The 21,947-nt window shown below is 41.9% G+C and overlaps 1 protein-coding gene across 1 annotated transcript in view; it reads left to right on the forward strand.

The window, feature by feature from the left end:
• LOC140238282 (plexin-A4-like) overlaps positions 1-21,947 on the forward strand; it is a 172,043-nt gene that overhangs the window by 109,232 nt on the left and 40,864 nt on the right. The window contains exons 5-7 of the mRNA XM_072318221.1: positions 13,208-13,343; positions 14,695-14,860; positions 16,093-16,301. Of these exons, the coding sequence (XP_072174322.1) occupies positions 13,208-13,343; positions 14,695-14,860; positions 16,093-16,301 (511 nt within the window). The remainder of the gene's footprint in view (positions 1-13,207; positions 13,344-14,694; positions 14,861-16,092; positions 16,302-21,947) is intronic.

Here is a 21,947-nt window from a genome sequence, read left to right on the forward strand (position 1 = left end):
GTTGAATCATTTTCAGATCTAAATCTGTGACACACCAACGTCCATGAATTCTGATACATGATATTATTGAGAAAGCTTTGTATGCCGAATGAGGGGCGACAGATTCTGGTGCTCCGGTACTCAAGAAATGCGAATTGACTGCCATGTGTTACTCACGAGCACAAATTAAATTTCAAATTGTCCGATACATGAAACTTTAAAAAAAGAATGGTGTTCCGCAAATACTGAATAAAGCTTTTCTTCTGTTTGGTATTGCATACAAGTAGGGGAGGGATTGGGACAATATGGACATTTCTTCTTTTTTTGTGTGTGTTTTTCGTCAACAATAATAGAATAATTTGTATTATTAGGGCACATTTTTTTTTCTAAACAGAGGATGAAGTTATCCACCTGTTGTGTGCTTTGCCTACCTCTGCCTTTCTGTTAATGATTCTTGTCTTTCTCCGTTTCTATATTCCCACATGCTCACAAATTCTGCGGCTTCCCCTATCCTTAATATATCCAATTCCAATTAATCCTCCAGTGAGTCGAACTCAGTAATGCTTTGATGTGAAGTGAATCCAAGTGTATTTTCAAATTTAAGTTTTGAATGTCCCCTTTATATGCTCTAAGGTTTGATTCAGTTCACTTTTTAATTTTTTTTTTTTTGTGTGTGTGTGAATAAGTTATTAAATCGTCTCTTCATTTAACTGCCTTAGGGCAGGTAGCTCAATATGTCATGGATATTACATGCAGTCTGGTCACCAGAGGTAATGACAGGCTTAATGTGTGTTGCGTCAGTGCACTGATGATGAAAAAGTGCTCCAGCTGAAAGTGGGTTAAGGGTGCTTTCTCCCCCTCTCCGTCCGTCCCCAGTCTCATTGTCTCCCGTGCCCCGCCTGCGCACTTGTTTCCTTCTTGGAGCATCTTCCTTTGTTTGACGAGAACTTGTGCAGGCGTCAAGAAGTTGTTTTATGGCACAATTAGAAAGGATTGTCTGAAGCACTCCCGCGGTGCGAGCCGAAATGACGTAAATCGAGAGGGGACATTAGCACAGAATGTTCCACGGGTGAAGGTTTTTCTCCCTTTTTATTTTTTATTTTTTTGCCTCCACTTAAAACAGAAAAGGTGCCATTTTTGACTCTTCACACAAGCCCCTGACATCTTATCTTCTTTTGAACCAGCTTCTTTTTTTTTTCTTCTTGATATTGTTGCTGAAATGGTTTGAAGCTGGTGGGACGGCTAAGCCGCGACTCGGATCCCAGCGGTGCATTTGCTCCTCGTCTGCTCCATCTCGCTGAGACGGCAAACAACGTGGAGGCCTGTCAAGGAGTGAAGCGCAAAGTGGAAGGACCCCAGGGGTGCACCTGTTAGATGAGCCTGTGCGATAACGCCCGACGAAACATCAAAAGATGCCTTCTTGTGGCACGGCATTGTTCTGCGAAAGATGTCGGCAAGTGCACTGTCCAGCCGTGAACCTCTCCCCGGTGAATTCACCTCGCAGGTACAGGGAGGGTTGCGACATTTACCGTGCATAACTTGGATGGGAGATGGTGGGGGGGGGGGGTAAGGGGGAGAACCAGCAGACATAGAAGGCAGTGAGGAGTGGAGATCAGGTGGGGGTGTCACATGACAGCAACCTTGTCCCGAGCCAGGCTTGACTGGGTAGCGAGCTCGTAGCGTGAAATCTGGCAGCAGTGGGGAAAACAACAACGACGAAACTTGCAACCCCCGCAGCCTGCATTCTGCCACACGTCACCATACACTGGGGTGCAACGCGCTGCTAATCACATCACCTCCCCACAAGCAAAAACTTGTTTGGCTCACAAGCGTTTCTCAGTCGCCATTCAGCGAGCAGATGACGGCAGGTTCGTATTACCTCCGGTGCCGGTCGTTAACGTGAAGACGAGAAAAGTAATGTGTTTTACAAGGAAGGAGGTGACATCAACAGCTCTTGTATGATTCAGAAATGTTTCATCAAAATCGAAGAGGGTTGTTGAACCCCTTTCCATCAAGAGCATGAAATCCTTATCAACTCAGAGTAGGTCCATTCAGGGCTCTAGTACTTCAAGGGTTAGGAAGGAAGTAACTAAATATTAAAGTGTACCAATACCTTGAAAATCAAATTTGTGTACAGCTAGAATACACAAAAAACAGCCATAATTCCCCTGTGATAGCCCCCGGAAGTATACATATTTCAATAAATCAGATCATATCTCTATAACAATTTGCCACTTCTCCTCCGCACGTTAAAGTTCTGCTCCGTAAGCACCGGTACTGATGTGTGCGCGTTCTAGCTTTATGCGTACATTTCTATGAATGATATTGAGATTTTATGTCGATCGGTTAGCTGATCGCACACACACACACACATTGCATATTACTATCCTAATATTTGAAAAAGACATATTTGAAAAAAAAAAACAAATATCAATAGCGCAATAGTTCAATTGAAAGAATCAGGTGATCAACTAGCTAGTCTATTTCAAGTCGTTTTTGTTTTTGTGTACTCTTTAATATTTACATTTAAACCCCAAGAAATGAAAATGGGAATAACAAAAAAATCTTTAATATTTTGCAGAGGGCATGTCTCAAGTATATTGTACAAATATAGCAAACATAGAATGCAGGGTATTGGTACACTTTAAGTTCACCTGTTACGTTGCCAAGGATATAGTATATCTGTGACTGTGTCACATTGAGAGACAAAAAAAAAAAAAGGTGAAGACAAAGCACAAAAAAGAACCTGTGTGCAGACATTTTTGCCTGAGTTCATCCACAACCACATCAAGCGTAAAAAGGGCCAGACAGGAACTGGCGCCCTGAACTCCGTAGCCGATGTCCGCTTGGGGCAAGCCGGAATACGCAGAAGCACACGAGGAACAATGGCTTTGGGGAAAATATATGGGAGAAGAAACTGACAGCAGCGGGACCTACTGACGCAGGGGACTTGCCTAATTTTCAGCTGGTTACACACGGCAGGACGAAAACAAGCTGTCCGTGTGTTGATTTTAGAGTTTGATACAGGGTGCGCGTGTTACTCGGGGCTTGGTTGCACACTTCCCTGTCGCACAATTTTGATGGATGGTGTGTCGCGTGTTGCCCCTACGAATTCTGCCGCACGCAAGGCTGCCGTGCAGTTCTGGGGTTACCACGGGGACACAGCGTTGGGCTCGATCAAAAGGTTATCTTCGGCAATCCGCAATCCTCTTTTGAGCATCTGATTGAGCTTCTGTGATGCATCATGCGATACATGAGCACCCCGTGCACCCAAGTGCCCTGGTTATGTGTGACAAAAGTTGCAACGACGATGAAAGGTTGACAAACACCTCCATACCGTGGAAAACTTTTAATGTCCGACAGGATGATTTACTGAACTTTAACGCTGAAGATGCGCAGCTGCTCCTCTCCTTCTCTGCTCCTCTTACCAATAAAAGTCTGTCACATTTCTTGTCGATGCAATCTGCAGCTCTCTCACTTGACCTTTTTCACAAGGAGATCATGCTGCATCCACTTTATTTCACGTGCTATAAAATTTTGTGCCCCTCTTCATCTAGATTGATGGTGGAAACCATACATCGAGTCTGTTTGAGAGCAGTAATATGTCATGCATTTTTTACTGGATTTATTTTTCTTTTAACAATTCATATTTCCCTCCTTCACATAAAAGAGTTTCACAGATTTTGAAACTCTTCAATTACAAGTTTTGAAGGTTAATGTGCTTCGCCTTTTTTTTTTTTATCAGAGTTCCAAGTTTTCAAGATGGGCAGAGTTTCTTTCCCCTCATGGTTGAGACAACTCTGCAACTGGAGCAAGAGCATTAAGGGCAATCATCTATGAAGTCAACAGTCACAGTTACAGCAACTGCTCAAATTAATGGGGGGGGGGGCAAATTCTCACGTGGCATTTCAAAGTACACATACATTTCCGCTATCCTTTGATTTGGCAAAGCAGTCCTCTTTTTCGCACTCTTTTCAGCGGGAGAAGAGAAAATGCGACTGCCAGCAATCACACACTCAATCTGTTCTCCTTGTCGCAGCCACTTGGCTAATTCCTCCATCGGTTCCTTTACAGCACGAACTGTGATGGTAGAAACTTGTGATATTTGTAGTGCAGGTCAACCACTGTGACAGCGAGCTAGTGTAAAATGGTCAGGGATTCCGCTTTTGAGCCATCCGATATACCTTGGAGACCTCCTAAATACTTAAGTGGTATTAATTAAGTAATACGGGGAGCGTGGAACTCGCAGTAAGTCTCCTGAGAGAAGTTTTTTGTTTGTTGTTGTTTTGGTGCTTCTTTACTCCGTGCCATGAAGACGAGTGAGCGAGACTTGGGAATAGAATTGTTTGGTGGTTGTGTCATTGAGCAAGCCACATGAAATATAAAGAGCTTGAGTAGTCGATATCTGTTACTGCGCGAGAATGAAGAGTCGCCATGGCGACCGTTGCCTCGCCGTGCAAGGTCGAGTCTCAGTTTGGGTTGCCATTTTCCGTGTCCCACATACTTCTCATTGCGTCGTGGTTTTTCCCTTCCCTCCAGCGGCATGTTTTTATTATACGCTCTGCTGGTGCATCTCTTTGATCTCGCTTCGACCTGTTACTAATTAATGCATTTTCTCCTCCACTCTTTGTTGCACGACTCTCCTTTTCTACATTTCGTCCCTCTCGTGGTCCTCTCTCTAAACCTCTCTCTCTCTCTCTAAAATCGCACTCGAGTACAATTTTTATCATAATTGTTTGTTTGAGTAGAGCATTATCCTAAATTTCTCTATTTCTGCCTCCTCCAGATGTGCACCTCATCATTCTGTCTTAGCATCTCTTTCTCTGAAAACAGCTTTGTGTCCTCTTAATACGGCTGCCCTCCTCATCTGTTGTCCTCTTTCTTTCTTTTTCCTCCTTCACTCTTTCTTTCTCCCTCTTTTTAACTCTGTCTGTCTCTCCATCTCACTATCTCTCCATCTATTTATGTTCCGTTTCGTTCCCTCTTGTCCCGTCTCTAATTTGTGTGCTATAATTTTGACATTTCTCCCTCTATTCTTGTCTCGCTCATCACCATTCTCCCATGTCCCTTCCAGTAATCTTGCTATCCATCACTGGTTCTCCGCGTCCCCCCCCCCCCCCCAGTGGGAAATGGCATCGTTTGACATTTAGTACTGGCGTATTTTCAGGTATTGTAAGTGTTTACGGTGCCAAACGGGAACGAAACCCATCCAGGAATCCTTGTACCGTTGTGTTGCGTCGTGTTGTTTTTGCGAGCCGTTTACTGATGCTTATCCACTCCTGTAAGGCATGTATAATTCAGGGAAAGTAGTCAGCGTCTGAGCCGAGCGCTGGGCCACGCATCCCTTTCGTCCTTGTAATCAGTAGAGTTTTTGAAAAGATACTTAGGAAGAAGTCGTCATAGATAGGCGAGCAGCCATCAGGGATACAGGGTGTTGAGAAGCGTCACGTGAAATCGTGGTCGTAACCTTTTATTTTTCGGTAACTGCAACCACTCCTGGTGGCCCCGATCCCGACCGGGGCAATCTTGCCTTCCAATCTGTAAATTGCTCGTCATGGTATCGTACCAATAACAATCTGAGAGGGGGATAAAAAGGGAGTGCCTTGGGTGTTAACGATATTGAAGCATCTCACGTCTCTCTCAGTGAAGGAAAAAAAATCAACCTTTACGCATGACCTGGCTCCTCGGAAGAAAAGATGAGTGATGCTTTGAACACAAAGAATCAGATCGTGACAAGAATGAAGAACAAGAGGATTTTAGGCAACCTGCAGATGTCTGATACTCATGTAGAAACTTTACTGGAACGTACCCCCCCCCCCCACCTTCCTGATATTTGGTAGTTTACGTTGTGTAGTTATGTTGTGTGTGGGGGCTTTTTTTTTGGGGGGGGGGAGGGGAGGGAGGGATTTATGTGTAAGTTTAGGTGTTGGTTTCACAAACACTGAAGGATGACTTTAAGTATTCCAGACTCAGGTTACTACAAACCTGGATGTACACTGAGAGAATGAGATAGAGCTTGCAATGAAAGCCTTTTGCCACTATTTTGTTCATCATATGAAAGGATGTTATTCAATATAGGATAATTTACAGCAAAAGGAGCAGATTATGAGAATGCCAGATATGAAGTCACCCTATAAATAGATGCATGAATTCCAGTCTGTGGAATTAAGAACTCATTATCATAGAGGGGAAAAAAAAAGAAATGGTCATATACCATCAAGAAGAATTTCATATCTTGAGTAGATAGCAAGTGTAGCCAAGCCAGTATGTAAAGATATTGACACTACAGGGCCATTTTGCGTCAGACATGGCTGCTTGTGTTAGAATATGAAACCTATAGTCAGGATCACCGATGGGAAATTTAAAGATAGAGATGGTCCAAGAAGAATAGGAGATCTTTTTTTTTCAATCATTTTTGGAGACCTGGAAACACCATATTATGGATATTTATGGAATATTGAGGGTTAAGCTCCAAAGAAACAGGCAAGCACACTATCTCCCTCCACATCCCCTCCCCCCCCCCCCCACCAACCCAACCGCCAGGGGGTTTATTTATCGGCCCCTCGCTCGGACGTACCTGTTGGCGAGGGAGTGTTTGCATTTGTAATGGGGGAGCAGCCACTCCGAGCATCGCAGGCGAGTGCACTCGTGTGGGGACTAATGCTCGTGAAATAATTCATGCGCAATGTTCTCGCATGCACGACCGATAAGGAGCCAGAGGATGAGCGTCCCCTTCGTACGTATTTCCTCTTTCTCTCTCTCTCTCTCTCCCTCATTCTGTCCCTCTCGGCTGAAGACGAGAGAGTATAGAAAGAGAGAGATTGTTAAAGTTTGGCTTCATACGACTGTTTTACTATTCCAGTTAAGTAAATAAGCATAAATGTTGAGAAAACAGTACTCCAACAGATCTAGCTTTTGTGTTCGCTCCATCTTCAGATGTCTCTTCGGTTATCCCAGCGCGTTGTGCTCGCTCGGCATTCTCTGCGGTCCTCAAAAGCATCTTCATGGCTTCCACAAATGTCTGCCGGTACCTCCTTTTCCACGCTTGACTGTCCCTCGGCAAACCAGTACTCTCCTTCTCGCATCTCATTCAACTTTCTCCCTGTTTTAAACTTTGTCAACTCTCAGTCCGCTGTTTTGCCAAACATGTGTCCCACTGTTTAACTTGCCACTCCAGAATTTTCGCTTTTTCTTCGTTTTTCCATCTGTCCCTTTTCTGTCTTTCTCTGTGTTTTTTTAATCCATTTTCTCTTTTGTCTCTCATGCAATGTTTTGTTTTTATCTTTCTAAATGCCTCTTTTAAATCAAAATCCCATCTTAGATGATGTTTGCATATTTTTTTTTTTTAAGCCGTGCCGCCATCAATATTTCCATCATTCTCTCCCCACTTCTTTTCATTCTTTTTCCTCATCTCTCATATCTTCCCTTTCTCTCTCACTCTCTCTCTCTCTTTCTCTCTCGCATGCGTATACTTTTCTCTCTCTCTCTCTCTCGTTACCGAGCAGCTCTGCCGCTCCTTGCCGCTCTTTCCCGCGTGGCGTGCTTTAAGACGTCTCCGCCCGATGCACTCCAGAAAGGCATCTCTGCTCTTTGCTCTGTTTTGTTTCAACTCCATCCCTCATGGGATACCCCCTTACCGCTTCAGCAAGCACGTCATCGGAAAGGTTGTGAAAATATTTTTGAAAAAATATATATATGTACATATATAGAGAGAGAGAAAGAAAAAAACAAGATGCAGCACAATGCCCTGGAGTTATCTGGGGGTTAAAATTCCCTGCCAAAAAAAAAAAAAAAAAAGGAGAAAAATAGATAAGAAAAGGAAATTGCAACGAAGAAAAAAGCGAGACAAAAGTTAACTGCTGGCTTTCATTGTAGTAACACCTGTCCCATTTTTCGCTCGGGCTGCGGCGTGAAAGGGCAGGGGCAGAAATACAGATCTCAATTAGCCTTACCCGTGAAATTCTCTCTCGCTCCGAAGAGAGAAAAAGCGAGAGAGAGATAGAGAGATTTGAAAGAAAGAAAAAATCAAGAAAGGAAAGGAAGAAGAAAAGAGCGAGAAAAGAAAGAAGCTGTAAAAGCCGTGCCTCTTGCGGATGCAGAGAAGCGAATTAGTCGTGTCACTGAACTGTAATGACCACGTAATGGCAGACAGTTTGGGGCGTAAATTCGCGTCAATCTTGTCCATAATTAGACTCGTGCCGGCACTTCCGAATCTCTGAACTTACCGAAGCAGAAGATACCTAGTGGGCTTCCTTTTCTTTATTTACTTTTTTTAGGACACAAATCATTTCAAATCTGGTGCATTGTTGCAATATGTTTACAATGCAAAAACATTGTATGATGTTGTAAGTCACAAGCACTAATTTACATTTTCCAGTGAAGATATAGGAGTTTCTACATCTCATACTAGCTTTACATACGCTGTAGAAATGCAAGACAATCATTTAAGTGTAGGACAGATTATGTAAAGGTACAAAATTGAGTCATTGCATCTGGACATAATACTGTTTTTAATTCTGAGAAAGGTTTCGCGTCTGATCCTGGACACTTTTCTCGGAATTAAAAGCAATACCAGTAAGTCCAGATGCAATGATTTAATTTTGTGCCTTTATTAAATGTTACCTGGATGAATCAGAAATTTCATCAATTGACTAGATTACCAATTTTATTTTTGTCAGTAATGAGTAGCCTTGATTTCACTTGACAACAGAACATCAAATTTAAAGGGAACCCAAAACCCAAAGACCAATGTGGATTGAGTGAAAGCAGCAACATTAGTAGAACACATCAGTGAAAGTTTGAGGAAAATCGGACAATCAAATTTTTTAAGTTTTGGTGTTGGAACTGCTGGATGAGGAGACTACTAGAGGTTATGACATATGTGTGGACAACAGTATAAAGAAAATATAAAGGGAATTCCGTAAAAATTCATTTTTCATGAAAATCACACATTCCATCAACTTGATACTGACATATGTTAAGGGTAGCAATTATTCCCCCTGCTTTCTGAAAGCAGTTAGTCAAGTGATTTCCATTATGCTAGAAAAGTTAATTTTTGTTGAATCCATAGAATGCTTAGCCTTTGAGCCGTGAAGTACAGGTGCAGATTGAGCTAAACTCTTATTGATGCTGTTCTCGTCCAAAACAGCACTTGTCAGACATCATTCGATGAAGAAAATGTGAATGCCATTCCACCAGCCTAGCTGTGACATGTTACTCATGTATGTGTCTGTTGGCTCAAATTAAGACAGTGTTAACAGTCTTGAACATTTTCAGTGAACCATTTCAGCCGCCAATCAAAAATCATCTGTGCGGAGCGTGTTCCTGTTTTCCACGCTCAGTTAGCTGCACAAACTTCAACAGAGCAGTGACGGTTTCAGTCGCTTGTGGCTACAATCGACGGTGAAATGCAGTGCAGTCGCAAGCGTAGAAGTAGGCCACAAAAATATTGGAAGATTTGGCAGTCATCAGCGAGGTTGCTGGGGAAAAGGCGAAATGAAGACATCAAGGCAGCCATATTTATTTGCATGATGTAAGGAACTGACCCAGAATTTTTTTTGCCGGATGCAATGATATTATGCTAACGTATTTTGCGACTCTATCGAGCGTAATTTATAGTCAATCATCCTCCGTCTGCACCTGAACGGGGTGGTAACCATCCATTTTCCCCTGGCAGGGGAAGGATCGTGTAGTCTGCATCGCCAGATCCAACCAGACTCCTGTGTGTGCCTTGGCAATGACCTCAGTGTGCAAGAAAGCTTTGTTGTGAAATCGTTGAAACCTTCTGATAGATTGAGTGCCAGGCAATATTCACCAGTCGTATCCCTGTAGTCAAAAGACGACATGCCAAACTGTTGAAGTAAACATGCCGCAACATTCACTTCGTGATTGTGGTGAAGCGATTACGCACTCTTGCCAAATCGTCATCTTTATCCGTACATCTGTATGTATCTTCCTCAAAGGGCAATCAGAACAATTAATGCCTCCAGCAATTTAAAGTTGATATGTATGTAAGAGGACAGAAATAGCATTTAGAAATTGTCCAATGCATTTACCGAAGCAACCACTGCCAAACTTGACCCACAATATTCATGGAAAACTGGCAAAATCTGCAAATGGAAATTGGATTGGAATATTACAGGCTCTTGACTCTTAAGAAGGTACATGTAGCTACAGGATTCCATGGTTATTCCATCTTACAAGCTGCTGTCGAGTTAGATTAGTCTGTTTACGATGATATATTGCAACTGAGACATAACCGTTTAGGTAGCGCTCAATAAATATGAGGTCATCGTAAATGGTGAGAAGTTGGGGCATTGCCTAAAAAATTTAGAATCTCATTATCGTGGTCCACTATATCATGGTCCATAAATTGGACTACGATAATTATGTACTTCCATGTGAGATGAAGCTAGAAAAACGATGAAAATGACATGGTCTCCTTTCTAACTCGTGAACCATGTCTGACCTTTCTCTTTAGCATTTTTTGTAGGTGGTTTGTTTGACAGACTATCATGCACTGTTCCATCGTTTGCTTGCTCTTTCATTGCGCATCACTTATTTATGGCTCCAGGTTATGGGCTAAGGTGTCAACAAGACAAAACTCCCAAATTGCTTTTGAGAGTGTGAATTGTGCGTTTGCCTCCCGAGTAACCTTTCTCGGAAAAGAAACAAACATTCGTTCTTGTGCGTAGATGGAGAAGAGGGAGAAGGAGAAAAATTGCTTAATTTGTTCTATTTTTTGTTCGTTTGTTAAGCCATGGCTTTTAATCTCTTGATGATGTTATCAGAGTCAATCGATGAATAGAGATGTGCAATAATGATGGTGGCATGCATGTGCAGAATTCCAAATGCTGCCCGTTGCTCTCTCATCGTCCTTATTTTGTTCAATCTCGTAATCGCGCCGCGAAGGGATCGCTCGCTTTGATGAATGATGATCGCCATGTGGCGAGAAGGAGTAAAAATTGCAGTGCATCATAATTCAGCGGGAAGGGGGAGGCCATCCCTAGTACCAACAGTTTTTCCACCCAATCCCCGGGTTTTATGGCGCATTATTCCGCGAGGTGACTGACATGTTTCTGTCCCCTCGACTCGGCTGTTACCAGAGCCCTAAGAGGCCCATCAATTTCATTGCCCTCGCAAAACGGGCAGGAAGCAAATCGGCATCTTGATTTGTTAGTATGGAAATGTGTTGCACCGAGGGCCGCGAGTGGAGCGCCAGCTAAGTGCGACAGATAAAGAGCCGTGATGAATGGGAGTGTGTGTTGGAATTGATCAATAGATTTTTGTTTCCATATTCCTTGCAGATATTGCTTTTGATCTCCATATGTATCTGCCGTTTCACACAACACCTCCGTATCTGTCATCTTCAACAGAGATACAGAGCATGCTTGAAAACAGAAATGGATGCCACCTCACTATCTTTGGGGGGGGGGGCTGAAATTCCCCACAGTTCTTTGCAAGTGTAACAACACACACACACCAATACATCTAGGCACAAACTACAGTCATACTTTTTTTTTCTCTCTTTCTTGCGACCCCTGTCTCTGACTGAGGATTGTGACCGAAAAAAATCGATGGAACTGTAAACTGTGGATGGAGGCTGGTTTAATGGAACACCGGGGACCTCAATAGGAGATAACTATCAGACCGAGAAGTGGGGGGATGTACACTTTGCACTGATGTGTTCTCTCCCAAGCTGCCATTTTGTTTGCTGTGGGAGAGAGAAAGAGATAGATATATTTCAGATGTATTTAGAACAGAAGCACTCCCATGGAGATACAGCATATGGGAATGGAAGAAAGTAAATGTACTGATATATCAAAGGGGGGAAAAAAACAAAGATGCCCAAAGAAGACGGAGAAATTTTAACGGGCACTTTGAGTAAGGAAAAACTTTAATCAGTTTGTCAAATCTCTGTGTCACCGAGATAGAAATGCTCTGCTTGGCAGCCTCTCTATTCTCCGGGGAGTCATTGAGAGTCTATATTCCTCCAGATGTCAGTCAGCCCTAATGCACTGTGGCTATCAAGGGGTTTTGTCTGTTTGTGTGGCGTTTCTTGTAGTTGTTGGTTTGTTTTATGAAGGAGACTTTGCAATATCTTTCCAGAGAGATCAAAGTTTACATAGTGGTTTTGAAGAAGTTTTCTGGTAAAGTTGTCGAGGGAAGTTTGCCTTATTATTCTATTGGCTGACATCTCTTTGTTTTTCATGTTTGTTTGCTAGTTTGTTTTTGTTTTTTGTTTTTCTTTTAAGGGGTAGATTTATTTTCAGTGAAAGATGAAGGAGTGGCGAAGAGTCAATATTATGATCAATAAGTGTCTGGAATCACTACAGTTCCATTAGTATCATCTAGTTCTTTAATATGTGAGCTGAAATTAGCACTGTTTCAAAAAGATATTGTTGCTGTTGTGGTTGTTGTTTTTGTTGTTGTTGTTTTCGTGGTCGTCGTCGTCATCATCGGGTCAGAACCAATCATAGAATTGAGACTGAAAACTGGCGGGCCTTCATTTCGTTGAATGTCTTGACTCGCCATTTTAAATTCAGAGTGGAATGCAGCTCGAACTGCGTTCCAAAGCTTAAAACTTATCCCGTGACTTAGAATGATGAATTATTAACCTTACCACACTGACATATTCCGTAACATAGTACTCTCATAAATACCTACTTTATCTAATTTTTTTTAAAATTGTCATCCATAAAGATCAGAATTGGAGTCGTCTGAACAGATGCTGGGTCATTGTTCTGTCAGATGTTCATGGCCCATACTGATTTTAGGAAAGTCATACCTCAGTACTCCGTGAAATGTTCATGAGTAGGCACAGAAGATCAGCCTTTCCTGACCTTTGATACTCATTGCCCATGTTGACCATGGTTATATTTACCAATAGGTATCCCCCCCCCCATGCAATTTTTGTTCACATGTGTATCCATGGTATATAATGTCTTAGAGTTTGTCGTAGGAACAGTTAGAAGAGAAATGTACAAGGAAAGTTCTTGGCAGTATTTGCACTGCATGAAATTGCTACAAGCAATGCATTTTTTTTTTAAATCACAAATAGTTGGTGCTGATGCTGCCATCCTATAGTTTAAGATTATCTTCTCCTTTGTATAGCAGATTCATTGATTTGTAGGGGTGTTATGGATTGATTGTTTGAGTGTGTACTTAATAGATATTTGTTTTGTTTTTTTCTTCTCCCCTCCCCCTCCTCCCATTTGAATCTTTTCAGGTGCACAAGGTGGGACAATTCTGTTTGCAGCGGCTCGGCGGACCTCACCACGCGACGCTGGCTGGGCTGGAGAGACCAGTGCATAGCTATCAAGGATGTCGATCCCCCTAGCACACCTATTGACACATCCATAGAGGTGAGAAAACATTTGTAATCCCTGCCCCACCCCCTCTCCCACATACACAGACAGACAAACACACACCACACACACACAAACACACATTTACTCACTGATAATGTGTTTCTCTGGGTGCCATTTCAAGATATCACAGTAAATCCAGCATTGCAGTAGTGTGTGTGTGTGTGTGTGTGTGTGTGTGTGTGTGTCGTATTGATTTGAGAGGACATTTTGATTCAGCTCACACTGGAAGATCAACCCTCATACTACTCAGAGTCAACATGTACACAGCAGGGACCCATCATCAATTACTTGATGTTTAAAAAAAAAAAAAGCAGAGAGTGCTGCTCCAAGACTTGCCAATGGTGACTGGTCTTGTCTTGGGTTTTGAGTGGATGTGGAGAGATCACAAATGTGTTATTGTAGGCACAAGTCATGCAACTCTCTGGCAAGTACAGACATCAAAATTTAGTGGGGTTAGGAATACGTATACTTACAGTATTGATTACTAGGCAGTTTATTGTGTGATTAAATAAAGTCTATGGGCATTTTGTCTGCCTTAAAGGGAAGATAAACCCCAAGAACAATGTGGATTGAGTGAAAGCAGCAACATTAGTAGAACACATCAGTGAAAGTTTGAAGAAAATCGGACAATCGATGCAAAAGTTATGAATTTTTAAAGTTTTGGTGTTGGAACTGCTGGATGAGGAGACTACTAGAGGTTATGACGTATGAGTGGACTACAATATCAAGAAAATATAAAGAAAATACTACAAAAATCCATTTTTCATGAAAATTACAAATTCCATCAACTTTATATTGACATATGTTAAGGGTAGCAATTATTCCCCCTGCTTTCTGAAAGCGGTTGGTCCACTGCTCTTTCATAATTCTAGAAAAGTGAATTTTTGTTGAATATCCTTTATATTTTCTTTGTATTGTTGTCTACTCATACGTCATATCCTCTAGTAGTCTCCTCATCCAGTGGTTCCAACACCAAAACTTTAAAAATTCATAACTTTTGCATCGATTGTTCGATTTTTCTCAAACTTTCACTGATGTGTTCTACTAATGTTGCTGCTTTCACTCAATCCACATTGCTCTTTGGGTTTACCTTCCCTTTAAGTGCGACGAGATTAAGAATACTGGTACCAAAGAAACGAAATGGCTATGGCATTCTTTGCATATGAAGTGGCACGGAGAGTGTGTTGAATAAGTAGTTGTGTAAGATGTATTTCTGTGTAATTGTTTCTTCAGTAAGAGGTGGGTGCTTTATCCCCAAAATAGCAAAGGAATCCCAACAACAGATGCTGACTTTTATGTCTACACTGTATTTCCATCCTGAAACCGCCTCCTACAACTATTGTAGCTCACCCTCAACGTGACCAGTCTGCCGCGCCTGACGCCCGGAGAGTACTACGACTGCGTCATCGGCGAATTTGAGCCCGAACTGGCCACGGTAACATACAGCCCTGACTCCTCCCTTCTCCACTGCAACACACCACCAGTCAACAGCATCCCTAGCAACGAGCATGGTAAGAACATTGTAAAGAATTGATGATGATAAAAGCCCTATTCACACACACACACACCCAAATATTTTAATACGATTTTTGCAATGCAATGCAAATACCATTGACTCTTCAGTGTGGACACACACAAAATTGTAAAACCATGCAATAAGTGTCAGGCTGCCAAAATCAGTCCAAATTTTGTTTTAACTCTCACAATGATTTGCCCTGTACGGCATGTGAGAATGGCTTGCAAAGAATTAAACCAGAGATATTTTAATCCCATAATACAATTCATCACACATGGGTCTGCACGATCAAGTGTCCAGGGTCACTCTCCGACCATTGGTCACTCGTACTCCGACCATTGGTCAAGCATGTGCAGTCTGGAGATTCTAGGTGCTTCATATGCAACCAAGTGATTCTTTTTGGCATGTATTAACAGTGGCAAATAAGATTAATTTTGGCATTGCAATGCAAAAACTGATAGCTTCTCTGTGTGAATGTGGATAAAGATGAGAGGATGAACAAAATCCAGAAGGAAAAGAGAGGAGGGGGAGGAGGAGGAGGAGAACAAGGAATAGAAGAAGAAAATGACAGAAGAAAAAGAAGTAAAGATGACGATGACTGAAGATGTTTGGGGTGATCTTTCTGAGGGCCCAGTCATTGATATTACCCCTGTATTGCAAGCTACCCATCTTCACACTTGGGATTGTTGGCAAGATGATTGACGTGTTGACAAATTGTTCACATACTTCAGAACAATGATGATCTTGCTCTTTATGTGGCCAATCATCTAGGCTAACTTGTCAAGGTATTGACTTTGGCATTCAGGTTCAGAGCCCCCCCCCCCCCCCAAAAAAAAAAAAAAACAACCAACAGCAACAACAACAATAATTAACAAACAACTTAGGACATCATTTGAATAAGATAGACCACTCAGATATGACAACTCAGCAGACCCACATAAAGCCAATGTTGCTGCTAAAGAGATTGATATGTTAGTGGTACATCCCCATTCATAGACAGATGGTTTGGTGAAGAAAGCAGTCGAGCAGATGTGTCGATCAATTGGGAGGAATCCAATTAGAAAAATTATGGAACCTTAACCAAAGGATTCCATCGGTTTCGACTCTCTTAATTTTGCTATCAGGGTAAGAAATGAAAAAAAAAAAGTTGTACCTATTAAAGAGTGTACACTGTGCTCAGTTTTTGTTTATGTTTGTGTTTATCGTTCTTTCATTTTCTGCCGCTAGGATCCCAGCAAGTCAAGCTGGCGCTGCGTGCCTCCGAAACGGGGCTGGAGATCGCCGAAACCGAGTTTGTCTTCTACAAGTGCTCGGCGTTCTCGAGCTGCATGGAGTGCGTGGACAACCACTTCGACTGCGAGTGGTGCGTCTTCGACAACGTGTGCAAGAGCAGGACGGACTCGTGCGGCAGCAAGGAGATCGCCGGCAACAAAGTGGTGAGGGCAAGCTCGAAAAACACTCGAATGATTTCATTCTCCGTTTTCAGTCCTGTTCCTTGTATTTAACCCACTCAGAACCAGCATCTTGGCATACCGTTGACGGTGTATTCAGCCGTTCTGCCCACGACAGTGAGAGACTTAAAACATCCTTGAAAATGTGTTCTCCATATCATTAAGATGCTGTGTATTTGCTGTGTGATGGTTTTATCACAAGTGGTACACTTTTTTGCGTAACGAGAAATGTTGCACAGTAAACCTTCAGGTACGAATCTTGAAGACAAGCACATATCCAAGATCAAATACTTAAGGTGAGGTTTCGAATTTGTATTCCGAAATGTCCCTACAGATGGCGTGGAAACATGAAAACAGACATGAGATGTATTTCTCTTGGCTTTTTTTGTCCCTCTCTCTCTCGTTTCTCCCTCGATACCACTTCAGTATGCAGCTCGCTGCAAATTTAAGGCATTGTGTAGCCAAAATAGAAAGTTAGCAATACAATGTGAAAGGGGAAAAAAGATGGATAGAATATCACAGGTTGGGGATGAAAATAAACTAATTGTCGCATTCCCCACGCGTTTCAGACGCAGAAAGAGAAGTCGCTTGGTAATTCTAATGGATTTCTCAACTTGGATGACGGAATACCTGTGAATTTTTTTTATCTATAAAGACTTGATTCCTGTCAAATGTTTCTCTCTCTCTCTCTCTGTCTGTCTGTCTGTTTGTCTGTGAGTCTGTCTGTCTTTCTCTCTTTCTCTCTCTCTCTCTCTCTTTTCATTGGAAGGGGTGGGGCATTTTTTTTTTCAAAAGAAAAGCAGCAACCCATCGTCATTTCGGAATTACTTGCAAATTCTTTGTACAGTGACACTGTCGTCATAACTCTGTATAGCCCTAGCTTTCTCCTCCATTGAATATTTAAAAAAAAAAAAAAATCATTATCTCCCCTTGATTTATGAGTTATTTCAGGATTGCGTATTGCAGACCAGGTATTTACCTTCATGTTAGTTCACTGAAAATTTAAAAAAAAAAAAAAAAAACAGAAGCAAGCGTACTTGCTGCGCAATTTCCAGCCACTCCTATCGCACTTGTCTTTCCTTCCGACTGCATGGTGAAGTCCTTGGCCGTAAAAGAAAACAAGAAAAGAAAGGTCTTCGGTCTGCTATCATTGCTGAACATACTGTAGGAGTCCTCGCGCTTGGCATGCAGTTTGTTTGTCATAGCAGGAAGGAAATAATGAAGGAAAGGAATGATGAGATTTTTTTTAAGTGATTGGCAGTGTTTTCTGTCAAAATGGGAAGTGGGTACTTAAGTTTGTTGTGTTTTGTTTTGTTTTTGGTTTTGTTTTTTTTTTTGGGGGGGGGGGGGTTGGCAATGTTTGGCTCTGTCTTAAGATTACAGTTATGCGGCAGTAGCAGTGGTTTGCAGTGATGCTTTGAATCTTTTCCAGCACAGTAGCAGATGCTGAGCATTGGATGGTGGCTGTTTTTCACAAAGTCGGTCACGATGTTTACCCCCAGAATCTTTTGTCCAAGCTTCAGAAACTTCAAGGTATACTGGCATGGTCACTCTGTCCAGCAAAATACACCCACACAACACCTGTTTTGCAGTCACTTCACTGGGCTCCCTGTTTGATTACATTGTTTTTTAAAATGTTGTTGCTTGCTTTTCATTGTGTTCATGGTTCTGCCTCCGGTTACGATACCTCTCTAATTCAAAGTTACAACCCCTCAAGCCTAGTACTTGTACGATCATCTTCTTCTGGTGTCCCTGCTAACGTTGTCCCTAAAATCACAAAATCATGGGGGGAAAGATCATTTGCTCATGCATGCATCAAACTCTGGAATAGCTTTCCTGATAATATCAAAGCGTGTATGACATGTGACTCCATATAAAACTTTTTTTTGTCTTTATCATAATTTTGCTTAGTATTTATGCACCTTGAGCACTCTACAGAGTGGAATTGGTGCATTATAAATTATATAGAAAAGATCACAAATATCACCTTACCCCACCCCCTTCTCCACATACATGCATTCACACATACAATATCACAAGACGTAAGACCTTTTGTAACAGAGTTTTACAAGTACAGAAGAAGGGGAAAATGTTATTAGAAATTGCTGGCATGCAGCCACTGTTAATAAAGAAAAGTGCAAATTTACTTTTGATGGTAAATCTTTGAATTGTGCTGACCAAAATGTGGCAATACTGTAGTATCCCTTATAAAAAATCATATCAATTTCTTTTGCCATGTCTGTTCCATTGCAAACATCATTTGTAATTCTTTCTCACCACATAAGGGAGTATGCGCAAATTTTATCGTACATTTCTTTGCTCCACACAAGTCTCGTTACTCTCACTCATGTCATCCGAAGAACAAATCCGCATCCACAGTTTCTCCACTTGTAGATGCCGATCCCTGCCAATTTCCTTTCTCGCCCGGACTGGGAAATTCGGTGGCGGCATAACATCGAGAAATGAGTGACAAACAACATCTTTGTCGATGTTGTCTGCTTGTTTCGTTGGCAACCGCATCATACCGTTAGGGAGGCGGATGCTGTCAGAGAGAATGACAACTTTGCAGCGTTTTGGAAGCCGGATGGTTTGGGATTGGGGATATGAGTGTCTCTGAAATTGGGAATCCCGCAAACTTTATGGCAAGAGGAGCGAGTGGCTACATCAATATTGACACATCCAAAGGAAGCGAAGAACATTCACGCAGAATTGTTTGTTGTTGTGTGGGTGGTTTATTTTTTTTATTTATTTTTTTTTTGGGGGGGGTTATTGTTGTTGGGTTTTTTTTGCATGCACTGTGTTGCAGTCTCACACATATTATTGTGTTCCAGAGGGAAAGGTGTAGAAACAAATTATTCCGTCTTGTCGTTGGGGTTTGCAGAAACGCACGGATGATATCACTGCATTGTTTTATTTTTTCACATTCGCCGTGAATGGAATTTCAAGCGTACTCACAGAAGACATTCATTGCCAGTGGGGGGAGTCTTCTTCCATTTACTAATCTAGTATAGGATACATAACGGCACATCCAATAATGCCACCACATTTTCAGTCACCATTTACATTTTTGCTGTATCATTCCTCTTGTTATACTTTTTTAAGTTAGTGGTGTTGTTGTTTTGTATGGGATATAGGAAAATAGGGTTGGCAGGAAATTGTGTCCGTTTCATTTTTTTTTTTGAAAGCAAAATGCCAAGGAAGGTCATGGTGCTGAATAGAAAGGCAGTTTTCATTTACTTATCTTTTTTTCCCCACTTTCCTTCTTTTTTTTTTCTTTCTCTCTCTTCTAAAAGATGCATTTTCCGAGAGATGAGAAGGAGGAGATAGTTGTTATCTGTCACCAGCTCACTCCCCCGATCTCAAGCCAACTATAGATCCATCAGTCAGACCCAATCAGAGTTATGTTTTTAATCAAAACAGCAGATGAAACAGTGGACAATAGCCCCGGGACACAGAATGGCGATATTTTTCCTTTATCCGTCCGCTGGTTACATCTTTTTCCCATAACTCCCCCCCCCCTTCAACCACCCCACCCTCTCCCCCCCCCCCCTCCATTCTTCATTCCCTGATCTTACATCTCGCACCCACCCCCCACACACCAGCGAGCCAATCTCCCACTGGGGTCCTTTCTCGTCTGCGCTCGCTGTCTTCCGTTCGCTCTTTTGTGTCCAAATTGGACTGGCTCTGAATGATAACGTGACAGCAGCGAGTCAAGGCTTTCCCCCCATAGACTCAACTCATGATTCATCCCCACACAATTAGCCATCGGGTTTATTTTAAAGGCCCGTCTCTCTTTCTTTTTCCTCTCTCTCTCTTCATCATATTAGTCTGAATCGAAGTTTTGAGGGAAAGCGTATCGCATGTCGCATATTGTAGATACGGCACACCGAAAATAAACATATGTGCGATGTGATTCCGTCGTGACAGACAATGTCATTTACCGTATTGCGCCAAGGTGAAACTGCAAAGTCCGAGGGGAGGAAATTCTCCCCCTTTCGACATTTTCATAGACTTGCCCGAAGGTAGTTTTGCCATGCATATCTCATATTCCCACTTGCATGTCTTGTCAATTTTGCCGTGGTAATTGAAGAAAAATATTCCTCGATATTCTTGGAGGTGTAAATCTGCAGTTTTGGGGGGCATCCTGGGGTGTGATATCATTACTGGAGGGCATTGCTGTGGCTGATTGGTTCATTTGCTGCGCAACCAGTATTCATAATTCAAAATTTGGACGAGCAGTGAATGCGTCGAAAGCAGGCCCGTCTTATCACAACACTCGGGCAATGGATGAAGTTACTCTTCACAATAAACACATGGGGTTCAACTTTCCATCTCTATATTCTTTCTTCCCCGCCCCATCATTCACATGATGTCTACCCAAATATGATTTGATGGGAAGAATAAACACATGAAGTCTAATTTTGCATCATCCTAATATTTTTTTTTCTCCAGTCATTTGATGTCTACTCAAAATGAGACATGAGCCAAAGATCACATGCATAATTTCTTTTCCCACGCCATCTTGTGGCTTTGATGAGTTTTGTCATTACAGTGCAGCAACTCATATACCAGCCTTCTTCATACAGAATAGAAAGGCTGAGATGCAGTAAGACATGTAACAGAAATTGCAAGATACCTTTCAGCAATGATATATTCCTGCTAGATGATCCAATAGTTGACATGTATTGCACATAAAAGTGGCTACATTCTTTGACCACATGATGTAGTATCTTTCGCATTGATTGTAAACAACACCAAACCTTTGTGCTGTATGTTTTTTTACATAGGACCAATGCCAATGAACTTCATGTGCTTTATTGCAGACCCGAGTGTTTCTTTCTGTGCATATTTTAACATCTTAACAGCTTCTTTTGTCTATGTGTATGTGTTTATGTGCATCACAAATATTTGCACATTTACAGTAACAGCATTCTATCTCAGTATCCAGATATTTCCATTCATGAAGGAAGTCATCTGTAGGGAAGCTGTCAGGACCTTTAAGATTAAAATAAATGCTTTTCCCGTGGTGTTGTTGCTGCGTCTCGCTCTAAATAGCCTGAGCCTGTTCAAGTGGATACATTATTAGCGGCTTCATCGTGACATTGACTGTTGGGGTGGGGGGGGGGGGGTGGTGTTCAATGTGCCAGCAAACTATAGTACTCTGTGTCATAATTATTCTTAGTCATGTCATGCCAGTATTCCTGGTTGTCAAACTCCATTAGAGTTTGACAACCAGGAATGATAATTTTAGGGCTGGAAAGTTAATGAGGCTCTTTTTATGCATTAGATATATAGTGTACATGTTTTCGCCCTGGTCCTAACTTCAGACACACATTTCATCTGTCAATCCATTCACCTGTCTGTCTATCAGTCTATTCATGCATCTTCCATCCTACTCTAGCCATTTTGCTTTCTATCTATCTATCTATCTGTCTATCTATCTGTCTATCTATCTATCTGTCTATCTATCTATCTATCTATCTGTCTGTCTGTCAGTCTGTTCCTATATCAATGTAGCTGTCTATTTATAATTATGTCTATCAGTCAATCTTTACACCTATTTCTCACTCAAGGCCTATTTGTTGTTCCCCCTTTGCCCATTTCCATTCATTGTACAAGTAGAATCATCTA

This window comes from Diadema setosum, chromosome 2 (genome assembly GCF_964275005.1).
Source record: "Diadema setosum chromosome 2, eeDiaSeto1, whole genome shotgun sequence".
Classification (NCBI taxonomy): Eukaryota; Metazoa; Echinodermata; class Echinoidea; order Diadematoida; family Diadematidae; genus Diadema; species Diadema setosum.